General features: G+C 33.9%; 1 protein-coding gene across 3 annotated transcripts in view; it reads right to left on the bottom strand.

Annotated features, from left to right (window-relative positions):
* Positions 1-12,851, bottom strand: part of GRIK2 (glutamate ionotropic receptor kainate type subunit 2) — a 672,482-nt gene that overhangs the window by 22,911 nt on the left and 636,720 nt on the right. For all 3 annotated transcript variants that reach the window (XM_028104281.2, XM_088024271.1, XM_028104282.2), the window contains exon 14: positions 11,661-11,886. In XM_028104281.2, coding sequence (XP_027960082.1) covers positions 11,661-11,886 — 226 coding nt within the window. The remainder of the gene's footprint in view (positions 1-11,660; positions 11,887-12,851) is intronic.

The following is a 12,851-nucleotide window of genomic DNA, read 5'->3' on the forward strand; positions in this document are numbered from 1 at the left end:
AGGATAACATTTGAAGACAGTAAGTACCTATCCTTTAAGGTAGAGCTCAAGTCTGTTTTCAGTTTGGGCCTGACTGCTTTCTCCTTACTGAAATCTACCCACCGAGTATCTGCATTATATAACAGACCACTTGTCCATGTTGTATTTTCCCCATTTGGTGTTAAATTTGTTTTCTCACATTTGTCTCCTTAAGAAAGGGGATGATTCATATCTATATTTTGTGTTCATTATTTTACAGAGCCAAGCAGGTTGAAGAGTAGTAAAATTTCTAATAGATTAACCAAATACTAAGGAAGAATAAATGTCTTTAGAGATACTCTTTTCTGAAAACATCTTGGGACTCAGTTCACTAAAGACTCAGGAAATGTTTGGAGAAGGAAAAACTTCATTTTACTTATTTATATAATGCTCTACAATTGGAACGGCCTCATCTTTATCAATCATCTTCTTCCCTCAAAATGATGGTTAGCTAACTACAGTATACTGATTAAGTGATGATAAAACCCTACCTCAATCCCATGACCCAGGAGATCACAACCTGATTCAAAGCGGAGAATTGCATGCTTAACCAACTGAGCAACCCAGGCACCCTGAAAAATATTTCTAATTGGTTAGGAATGGGTCATAGTAACAATCTGCCTTATCTACAATATATTTAATATGTCTGAATATATAAAGAGTAGAGGTCACAAAAGTAAGATACAAATAACTTAAAAATCACAGATACATCCTTTGTAATTCTTTGTGGTACATGTTTTCTGGTGCAAATACTATAAACATAATATGTTTAATCCTTATTACAACCCAATTGTGTAGACAGGATTCCTCCATTTACAGATAAGGATGCTGAGTCTCACTCAGAGAGGCTCAGTAACCTCAACCAAGACATCTGCAACACTCAGGTGAAACAAGGATTTGGCACATAAGTCATCTGACTACAAAGGTCACATATTCTATATAGCATGCTAAGAAAGGCCTTTCACATGAGGGCCAGCAAAAGCAAGGCAACCATCTTTGGAATTTAATATTTACACATTTCAACTCTGTGCCTTGACTTTTTCTTTTTTCTAATAAGAGTGATCATTGATCTTACTTAGTCCTACTAACCAAAGGATAACAATCTGGCATAGTCAATCTGGTTAACTATCTATAATAGAGTTTAAACCCATGGCCTTGGACTAATCAGCATAAGACACTAACTAAAGGAATGAAATGATCTAATGTTTACACATAAAATCATCAGAACTAACTCTGTTTTCATGAAAATTATCCATTTATGCATTGTTTGGGCATCATTTGGTCAGCATTTACAATACTAATGAGGATTGCTCACACTGGTGCTTATAAATCATCAAATTCCCTCCAGAAACTTCCTAGATTCTAGCGTGTGGAGTCTATTGATATCTGTGGAGCAGGCATAGCTTACTGAGACTCTCATCTGTTTTCAGTGACATGAAAACTAGACTTTAACAATATGCCAGGAATATACAACTTCTACAAGTATAATTTGACTTTTTTTTTGTTTAATTCAGGATCTGAAAATTATTAGATCTTGATTTAGCCTTGCAAAATCACTTCACCAACATTAAAATTATGCTGTTTATGAAATGAAAAAATAGAATGCATTTTAATGGAAGGTTTGACCTGCAGAAAGATGAATAATTTTCATCAACTTTTGTGCATTATGTTCAACTAATGAAGACAAATGTATTCATTCATTTCAGTAAAGCTGAAGAACTGAAGGCCAGCAATTTTATGCACCTATAATGATGAATATTACAGTACTTATTATATGACGAATTGGGAATTCTAGAAATGGATGGTGAGCAAAACAGGGAAAAAACACACTTCTCATACTGATTTCTATTTTTATAAACACTGGCATCTGCCTTAAACAAACGACATGCCTCCCCTAGTACCAATTCTATATCTCTCGCTTCATCAAAGAACAAGAAATAAAGAAGCAGTGAGATCTCATTCATTTATAATTAGAATAGAGAAGTGAAGAAAGAAATTTCACATTGTTCACATGTCAAGGTGGTCTACTTCTACCATAAAAGGGTCAATGATATAACCTATTGCAACATGTTTTACTTTAGGCTAATCATTATACGGAGATAAACACTACCTGAGAATCATTAATAGGACTACTGTTATTTTGTATTCATTAACATAAAATATATAAAGGTAACATTAAAATCCTATTATGAAATAAGAATATATCCTAACATTTATAATTAAATGAGTAAATATGACAGAAATAAAATGTATATAATAATTATGTGTGTGATAAAGTTATCTTTATGGGTGCCTGGGTAGCTCAATCAGTTAAGCACTTGACTCTAGGTTTTGGCTCAGGTTATGATCTCATGGGTCATGGGATCGAGTCCTGCATTGGGCTGTCTGTTCAGCAGGCAGTCTGCCTAAATATTCTCTCCCTCTGCCCCTCCCTACACTCTCTCCCTCTCTCTCAAAAATAGATAAACGAATCTTTAAAAAAATTATCTTTAAGGGGCGCCTGGGTGGCTCAGTCGTTAAGCGTCTGCCTTCGGCTCAGGTCATGATCTCAGGGTCCTGGGATCGAGCCCCGCATCGGGCTCCCTGCTCGGCGGGAAGCCTGCTTCTCCCTTTCCCACTCCCCCTGCTTGTGTTCCCTCTCTCGCTGTGTCTCTCTCTCTCAAATAAGTAAAATCTTTAAAAAAAAAAAATTATCTTTAAATCTAACCTTAGTATTAAAAATCACTATAAATATATCCACTTTACATGAATCTCTACTTCATTTTTATATTTCTGCTTTATATTCTTCATGTATACCTTCATGTAGGTCGTATGATTATATGGCTAAGTTAATTTGCATTTTGTTTACAGAAATAATTATTTACTGACTGCATGAAACTTACTATTGATTTAACCCAAAAAATAAAATGGGAACAAATGATATTATAGAAAATTTTAGCATCAACAGTATGCACAGACATGAACACAATCCCTCCATCCCCCTCTTCTCAGCTGACACATATTTCATATGTGTTAGTAAAGTCATGAGGGACTAATGAATGAAGCATGCCACTAACTCGTTAAAAATAGAAATAGTTTTAATGAGACCCTTCAGTCACTTCACAATATTTCTACCAAATTGAACATAGCAAAGCAAAATAATGCCAGCTGGCCATAATGATTTTTTCTAGACAGCTGCTTTCCTACCAGCTCATGGACCGCTGAGTCTGCCTAGTCCTTGAAATGCAATGTGCACTCAACATTCGAAAGAGAGAAACCAAGAAGGCTTTTAGTGTGGGCAGTAAGAAGGGAGGTAATGCAGTAGAAAATGCCATTAAGGAGAAATGCTCCCTTTTCAGATAAATAAATTATCACCTATGGTGAATTAAAAGGCAAGAGACTGCAACTGCTCACACATGTTAAATACTCCCTAATGAAAACTGTGGTGATTTGTTTTTATGCTTTACCCCATCTAGAGTTGTTGTTTCTTTTTTTGTTCTTTTTTCAAATTCTTTTGAATGAAATAGAAAGTTCAATTAACTTAAGAGTAAGAACACCTACAACTTCAAAAATCTACCATTACAGTAAATATCACATTGAAATAACATTGCTGCCGTCAGGAAAACTGAAAGGGATATAATGTCACCCCAGGCTTAATTAAACCAGCTTATGCTTATTTAGCATTTACCTTCACATCATTGTTGATTGCTCCACTAAAGTTATTTTTGTGTAAACAGAACTTCTCTAATTAAATAGCTTATATTGGAGTCATTCAGCGATTTCACAACACACTTGGGCAGTTCTCATCATACTCAGAATGATGAATGGTGATGGCAGGCCTCTAGATGAGTCACACCGGAGGAGGCCTAGCAGGCTAACAAGAGACTACATGGGCTTTTGGGGGGTAAAGGAAAATATATATAATTTTTGAAATATTTCTGATTTCCCACTCCAAAAGAGACAAAGTATTTTCCGTTTCAACTTCTTGCATTTAACCACATGTGCCTCTATGACAATATCTGACAATCTGAACAACAATAAAAGCAAAGGGAGTTCCTCTCTTTAATCACATTTACAGTATTAGTAAAGATGAAATTTTCACTATGGATTATGGCTCCTGCAGAATATAAACGCAAAATCCTGGGGAATTTCTGGTACTGATCTGAATTTCCAGAACTTGAGTCCATATTGCTCTGCTGTGAATATACTTATCTCATTAACTCTTGCTGCAAAAAGAACAAGAGCCTCAAACAACATTTCTTTCACACCCGAATGCATTTTTTGGGGTTTATGTTTAAACAAAATTTTGAAACTAAGTAAATATGATGTATGAAAATAATCTTCAATATGCTTGAACAACAATGACATAAAAGGCAAATGCTAATTAGCTAGTTGAACAATGCAGATTATGATATTGGTTGAAAGTTTATGGGAAGTCAGAATCTCTTTCAAGTACTAGAGTTACATGCCCTTGTGTTTATTAATGACTAAGTAAATATAAATAATTCATGAAGCCATATTTCTGGTAGAGGTAATGGCAGAGCAAATCACAAATTACTGCCTGGAATCTTTTTATCAGAAGTAAAGTATTTAAGGGAGTGAAGTATGAGATGCCTCTTTCAAGATTATACTTCTCTGATGAAGTTATATAAGAGAGTTAAGACTCACTCATAACGTACTGAGTCTCAAAATTATTTTAATTTTATGCCATGTTATGAATGAATAAAATATAATTTGCTAAAGAACTTAACGTTATCATATCAAAGCGAAGAAAAGTTATCTGAATAAGAAAAACAAAATGTATATTGCAATACCTGAAGGTGAATGATTTAAATATTATTCCTTTACATTACTGTTTTCAAATGTATCTCATTCAGAATTAGGCTAAATAAAATATATGCTACATGCATTAAATAACTTTTAGTGATAATGAGAATTTAATAAATTTAAATTAATATTTGGCAGTGAAAATAAAGAAGAATATGCTAAAATATTCCTCTTGGTCTATCATTTTGCTATATCATAGTATTTTTCAGAATTTTTTATTCCTATATGCTGATAATTTTACAATCAAACTCCAAGAATGTCCTTATAAAAGTTAGAAATTTATCATGTGCCTAATTAAAACAATTACTTCAATGAAAACATTCATATACTATCATACCCCACTAATCTATACACTACAAAAAAATGATTCCACTTAGATATATAATACATGATATCTCATGCATTGCCCTTGCCAATATCAATGAATACTTTCCACAATAACTCAGCTTTCTTCAGGACAAGAGTTGATCTAATCAGCTAAGTTGAACAGATAAAAGAAAAAAAAAATCTACATCCTAAGGCTTACAGTTTAATTTGTTTTGTTCTTTCATCTTATCTAGAAGATAAGTTCAAAATTAGAGGAAATAGAAATTCTAAGTGCTATGTCTGGTATTTTCTGCAATTTAAAAAGTTACATTAAAATATAGCATATATATCTATTAATATTTTGAATTGTTTTATATTTTATTAATAAGTCTCTTCCTTTTAGTAAAGAGTGTCAGGGGTAGGGAGGGATTGAAATTTTCTTTTAGTATGTTTCAATAAACTATAACAGAGTGCTTCCTTAGAACTGATTCAACTATTATCTTTCTTTTTTAGTTTTCAAACCTGAAATAACCCAGTGGGTTTTTGAGATTTGTATAAAATACTATTTTGATTTATTTTTAGTAAGCACTTCCTCAAAGTGAGAGTATGATAGGGACATTTCTGGTACACTAGTACATTGTATTTACAAAACAAACAAGTGAACAAACAAAATACCTCAAGTTTCTATTAAGTAGAAATAAAAATTATTAAGAAATTTTGAAATCATGAGTGTTATTATGTGACTATCATTAAAACACCTGTGCTAAAGACTCTGCACAGTGAAGGAAACATTCAACAAAACTAAAAGGCAACCTACATAATGGGAGAAAATATTTCCAAATGACATATCTGATAAAGGGTTAGTATCCAAAAATCTATAAAGAATTTATCAAACTCAACAACCAAATAATCCCACTAAGAAATGGACAGAAGACGTGAATAGACATTTTTCCAAAGAACACATACAAATGACTAACAGACAAATGAAAAGATGTTCAACATCACTCATCATTAGGGAAACACAAATCAAAACTACAGTGAGGGGATGCCTGGGTGGCTCAGTTTTTAAGTGTCTGCCTTCAGCTCAGGTCATGATCCCAGGGTCCTGGGATTGAGCCCCACACTGGGGTCCCTGCTTGGTGGGAAGCCTGCTTCTCCCCTGCTTGTGTTCCCTCTCTCGCTGTGTCTCTCTCTGTCAAATAAATAAATAAAATCTTAAAAAAAGAAAAAGCTACAATGAGATATCACCTCAAACCTGTCAGAATGGCAAAATCAGCAACACAAGAAACAACAGGTATTGACAAGATGCAGAGAAAGGGGAACCCTCCTACACTGTTGGTGGGAATGCAAACTTGTGCAGCCACTGTGGAGAAGAGTATGGAGGTTCTTCAAAAAGTTAAAAATAGAACTACCCTATGTGATCCATCAATTGCATTACTAGGTATTTACACAAAGAATATAAAAATACTGATTTGAAGGGACACATGCACCCCGATGTTTTTAGCAGCATTATCAACAATAGCCAAATTACGGAAAAAGTCCAAACACTGATCGATTGATGAATGGATAAAGAAGAAATGGTGTGTGTGTGTGTAATGGAAAATTACACAGCCATCAAAAAGAATGACATTTTGCCATTTGCAATGATGTAGATGGAACTAGAGTATAACATATTAAGCAAAATAAGTCAGTCAGAGAAAGAAATATATGATTTCACTCATATGTAGAATTTACAAAACAAAACAGAAGAACATAGGGAAAGGGGGACAAAAAAAAGAGAGGGAGACAAACCATAAGAGACTCTGAACTATAGAAAACAAGCTGAGGGTTGATGGAGAGGAGGTGGGTGGGGGATGGGCTAGATGGGTGATGGTCAATAAGGAAGGCACTTGTGATGAGCACTGGATGTTATATGTAAGTGATGATTCACTAATTCCTGAAACCAATACTACACTATATGTTAACTAACTAGAATTTAAATAGAAATTTGTAACAGAAAAATAATAATAAAATAAAATACCTGTGCTATATTGCAAAGTTCTCACACATCTTCTCAAATCTTACTTCTCATTACCCTGGATTACTCAAGCTTGTTTAATGAGGTCATCATATTTAATAATGTAAAATGCCATATTTATTATTAGCTCTAAAAGTTATGTGTTTTCTCTGTTTATAAATCTTACTGCACCATCATATTTTCAGATGTACAATTCATGTGCTCAACAAATACTAGAGGGTTCACAGAATGCAGGTGCTGTTGTGTAGGCTTACAACAACAAAGAAACAAAGATCTATGCCCTCATCCAGATAATGTAAAGCAGCAAAAGATGGTAAAGACATGAGAATCTCACTCCTTTCCGAGACAACACTGAGAAATGTATTTATTTGTCCCAGCTCTTTACAGATGAAACTATAAGGCAATGGGAGCCTAACAAGTCACTGTTCCCACCCTTAGTGCCGAGTTTGCTTGATTTTTAAAATTTGTTCTAAGACACTAGCCAACCATATTTCTCCATGTAGTTCTTAACCCAATTTAGAACAAACTCTCAGAATTTGTCAAGAACATTATTAGAAAAATTGTTTTAAGTTTAAATCAAAGAGACCTTAGGTTTTCCTATAACCTTCTAATTTTACTAATTAAAAAGAAAGAAATCTAGAAGTCATAACTTTCATGTGACTTGTCCAAGATTACAATAAATGACAAGGCTAAATCTAGAATATCATCGTGAATACTACATATGACAGTTTCTTTTTTTAATTGAAGTATAATTTACATACAATATCCTATTAGCTTTAGGTGTACATCATAGTGATCCAATATTTTTATACATTAAATGATCTCCATGTAAAGTCTAGTTACCATCTGTGACCATACAAATCTATTACAACTACTGACCAGATTCCCTATGCTGCACATTACATCTTCATGACATTTATTTTATTACTGGAAGTTAGTATTTCTTAATTCCCTTCACCTATCCCACCTGCCTTTCTGTCCCTCTCCCCTGTGGGAAGCAACAGTTTGTTTCCTGTATCTGAGTCTGTTTCCATTTTGTTTTCCTTCTTCATTTTGTTTTTTAGATTCCATATACAAGTGAAATCACACAGTATTTGTCTTTCTCTGTCTGACATACTTCACTTAGCATAATACGCTCTATGGAACTGCAAGGTTGTTGTACATGATGATACTTTCTAATAGCACATTATCAGACTATTGTCTAAAATATAAATTTGTTTATACTCCAATTCATAGATGAGTAAAGTATACTTGAAAAAATGACAAAGAAATCACTCATCACAAATTCCAAATAAAGGTACATGAACTCATGAAGTGTTTGAGTTCATTATGTAATTCTTACTGAGGGTTAGGTCATACCAGACCTAACCATGGCGTGCCACAGTTTGAGCACTCCATCAACAAAAACCTTTGCTCCTCAAGTAGTAATTATGAACACTCAATCATTAATAAATATTTATCAAATATTAGAGTTAATTATAAAACTTCTGAATTAATATATACATTATGCCAATAAGGCTTTGTTTAGGAGGTTTCTCCCTGGTTCAGGCAATAAACAGGTTCATTTTGTGTGCAGAATTTAAAAACAACAATAACATCAACTATTACCACACACTAGCAAGTCAAACATGTCAAAAATAACCTCAAAAATATCTTCTGTGCATCTAAGTTCTAAATTATTACCACTGAGTTTTAATAACCTAACTTTAATTAAGCTTTGAATTAACATACATTTCATTTCTTATTCTTTAATAAACATTGTATTCTACTTGGAAAATAATTTGGAGAATTCCCATTATATAGTTTACCCCCACCACTGCCCAACACATGTGATCTCAGCTACACTTGCATAAGTGGAGAATAAGAATCCAAGGTTTTGTGGGGTTTTTTGTTTGCTTGTTTTCACTTCTACAGTGACTGTGGAATCATTATTTGGGTCTGTTATATAAATATAGGAAGATGTTGTGGCGCCTGAGTGGTTCAGATGGTTAAGCGTCTGCCTTTGGCTCAGGTCATGATCTCCAGGTCCTGGGATCAAGCCCCATGTTGGGCTCCCAGCTCTCTCTCTCTCTCTGCCTCTCCCTTTGCTTGTGCTCTCTCTGTCTCTCCCTCTCAAATTAATAAATAAAATCTTTAAAATATATATATAGCAATATGTTGTGTTATAAGAGCTAGTGTCTCAAAATTCTCTCAAAGCCAGTCCAAGCTATTTTGAACTACATGATAAATTTGAGCAAACTTTACCAAATATAGTAGAATTTAATGTAGAAATTTTTTGGTGAAGTCATTATGGTGGAAAAGTTTTGGACTTCCCAGACATTTGAAAGATGCTAGAAATGATCTCAAAGAAACAAAGACATTTATAGTATTGTAATTTCTGGAATTGTTTATGAAATTGGATTTTCATAAATCTCTGCCCAACTTTCTAACTATTGTATATATGCTCATTTGAAAGAAATTTTCCTAAATTAAAGTTAATCAAATTTATGAGTAAAGATAAATTGACAAATGTAGCTATGCTATTTATTGAATATGAATACATGAAGATCAGTTTTGACCTGTCAACAAATTTGCAGAAGTTAAGCCTCAGAAAAATTATATTATTTATTACTGTGATGGGCCAGTGAATAGCTATTTTCCCCTTTATTTTAAAAAATACATTGATGTAATTAAAACATGATAATGTGTTATTTTTTTTTCCTTTTATATAGTATTAGTTTCCTCTTTCTGCTCTAACAAATCATCACAGGGCACCTGGGTGGCTCAGTCAGTTAAGCACCTGCCTTTGGCTCAGATCATGATCCTGGGGTCATAGGATTGAGACCCACACCGGCTCTCTGCCCCTCCTCCTGCTCTTGCTCTCTTTTTCTCTCTCTCTAAAAGAAATAAAATCTAAAAAAAAAAAAAAATCACCACAAATTTAGTGGCTTCAAACAACACAAATGAATTATATAATAACTTTGAAGGTCAGAAGTTCTAAAAGTGATATGTCTGCAAGGCTGCATTCCTTCTTCAACCTCTAGGAAAGAATTTGTTTCCTTGCATTCTAAACTAACTCCTAAAAGTCATCGGCTTTCCTTGGCTTGTGGCTCTTTCCTCCCATGTACAGTTCAGCTGGTAGCATTTTCAAATCTCTCTCAGTCTCTTTCTCCTCTCAACTCCCCAACACCATGGTCTGAATGTTTGTGACAGCCCAAATTCCTATACTGACACCTAATCTTCAATATGATGGTATTTGGAGGTGGGGCCCAATTAGTCAGTGGATGGTGCCCTCATGAAGGAGATTAGCGCTTTTATAAAAGGGACTCCAGAGAGATCCCTGCCCATCCTGCCATGTGATGACACAGTGAGAAGACAAGCCATCTATTAAACAAGAAGCAGGTCTCACCAGACAAGGGGTCAGCTGGCTCTTAGATCATGGACTTCCAGTTTACAAACTGTGAAAAATAAATTTCTGCTGTTTATGTGCCACCCCATCTCTGGTATTTTGTTATAAGTGCCTGAATGGATTAAGACATTTTGGGGGAGCCATTATTATGCCCACCACATGTACACATGTACTGTAATGTTATATATGATCGCACTTGTCATATGAATATATAGACATATTCATATATATTATACACATATATTAATTTCAATAAATCAAAATTTTCATTGTCTCTTCTGACAATTGTTATCCTTTTTCTTTTCACTTCTTTTTTTTAAGATTTTATTTATTTATTTGACAGAGAGAGAGCACAAGCAGGGGGAACAGCAGAGGGAGAGGGAGAAGTAGGCTCCCTGCCAAGCAGAGAGCCCGATGTGGGGCTCCATCCCAGGAGCCTAGGATCATGACCTGAGCCGGAGGCAGACTCTCAACCATTTGACCCACCCAGGTGCCCCATTTCTTTTTTTTATCCTTTATTTCATGATTATTATTGAAAATAATTTTGTCATATGAAAGAAAAAGGTTGTCAAAAATAATTAATCCCAGTGTCACATAGGCTAGATATGTTACTGGTAAATAGTCTGCAATTTCTCTTAAATAAAATAAATACCATCTCTAAATAGAACAGTAAAACAAATATCCACAGAAACCAATGAACCACTTGTGGCTCATTCTTTTAATTAACTTTCTAATACTATACTCAATACTATACTATAATAACTCAAATACTATACTCATAAACCACAAATCTGAAAAAATAAAATACAAAAACTTTTATTCATAAAATATTTTTTAAATGTAGAACTGAGAGGGTCTTTTACATTGATGTTGTGGGTTTTTTTCAACACTGATACAGTAGAAATGTCTACTGACCATTTTGGTAGAAATCAATTTTTCCTTTGTTACTTACCTATTTAGAAGCAGATGTCCAAATTGCTTCCTGATTTTATACAGTAACAGAACATAACAGGATAGATTTGTTAAAAACAGAATTCCTAATGGCATATGGAGGCACTGTTTTTTTTCCTTCTCACAGCAACTAAGATTAATGAACAAAGAACCAGTGACTGACATAAAACCTACCCATGGGGGTGCCAACGCCATAACCTTTGGAGTCTATAAGGCCGCCAATCTGTGTCAGGTTACAATTCCGCTGTGTAACAAACTCAATGGTTGTTGACTCCATTAGGAAAGCATAATCAGAGGTGAGGACTCTCTGGATTCCTTCTTCATTACTTTTGACGAGTACTGACTGCCTCCTGCTACTCATAAAGGCCCACATTTTGTCATACGTAGATATTTTTGATTTCTAGGAAAAAATAAAATAAGTAAGAAAGATATTCCTTAGTTTCCATGTGATCCTACAATATTTAGTTGGAATTGACTGTATTTCATTGACTCATACTACCTTATAATTGTCTTATTCATAATAGTAATATCTAGACAAAGAAATTAAAATCTGTATAAAAAAGTTTCTTGTAGCAATTCCTTATCTCATATTTCCAGGTATAACACTGAGTTATTTAACAAACATATAAAAAATAACTTAAAGTTCAAAAATGCATAGCTAGTAAATCATAGAAAGCAATAATTAAAAATAACAAGATTAATAGGAGGAACTTTTGTGCTTATATCTCACATGAGTATCTCATGTATATAATTGTATCTTTCACCATAACTATAAAATCAAATTTGGAAGACACAGACACTGGACACCAATTGACACTGCAAAACTTTGAGTTTTTGTTTGTTTGTTTGTTTTTGTTTTTCCCAGTATGGTTGACTATAAGACCGATGTCACATTATCCTCCAAGTGTACACAAAGATGTAGGTTGAACAAAAAAAGCAATTTGTAACAAATAAAAATTTCCACTGGGACACAATCTGGACACCACAGAACATCTTTTAGCCCAACTCAGGACAACAGGAAATCTATCATTCAGATCTACTAACTAAATATTCCTGGACCAATAAAATTGAATAGTTTTTATGTCCACCTGAAAATTCTCAATAAGGCTTCACTAGGATTTCGTTAGTGAAGGAAAGAAATGGGTTTTGTTCAGAAGGCACTGGTAAAAGTGTAACCATGGACAAGGTTAGCATCTGCTTATGAAAAGCTCATCTGTAAATGCTTACCCTAGTTATATCCTTATACAAATACAAAAAATAATACTGAAGCTATAAACACAAAGAGGATATTCACTATATTGGCTTCACTGGCATAAAAAATTAAAACTGTTTTCAAATAAATAGATATGCAATCTTTTTACAGTT

Source organism: Eumetopias jubatus, unplaced genomic scaffold, assembly GCF_037043125.1.
Source record: "Eumetopias jubatus isolate StellerSeaLion01/CBP00866 unplaced genomic scaffold, mEumJub1_p1.0 scaffold_6, whole genome shotgun sequence".
Lineage (NCBI taxonomy): Eukaryota > Metazoa > Chordata > Mammalia > Carnivora > Otariidae > Eumetopias > Eumetopias jubatus.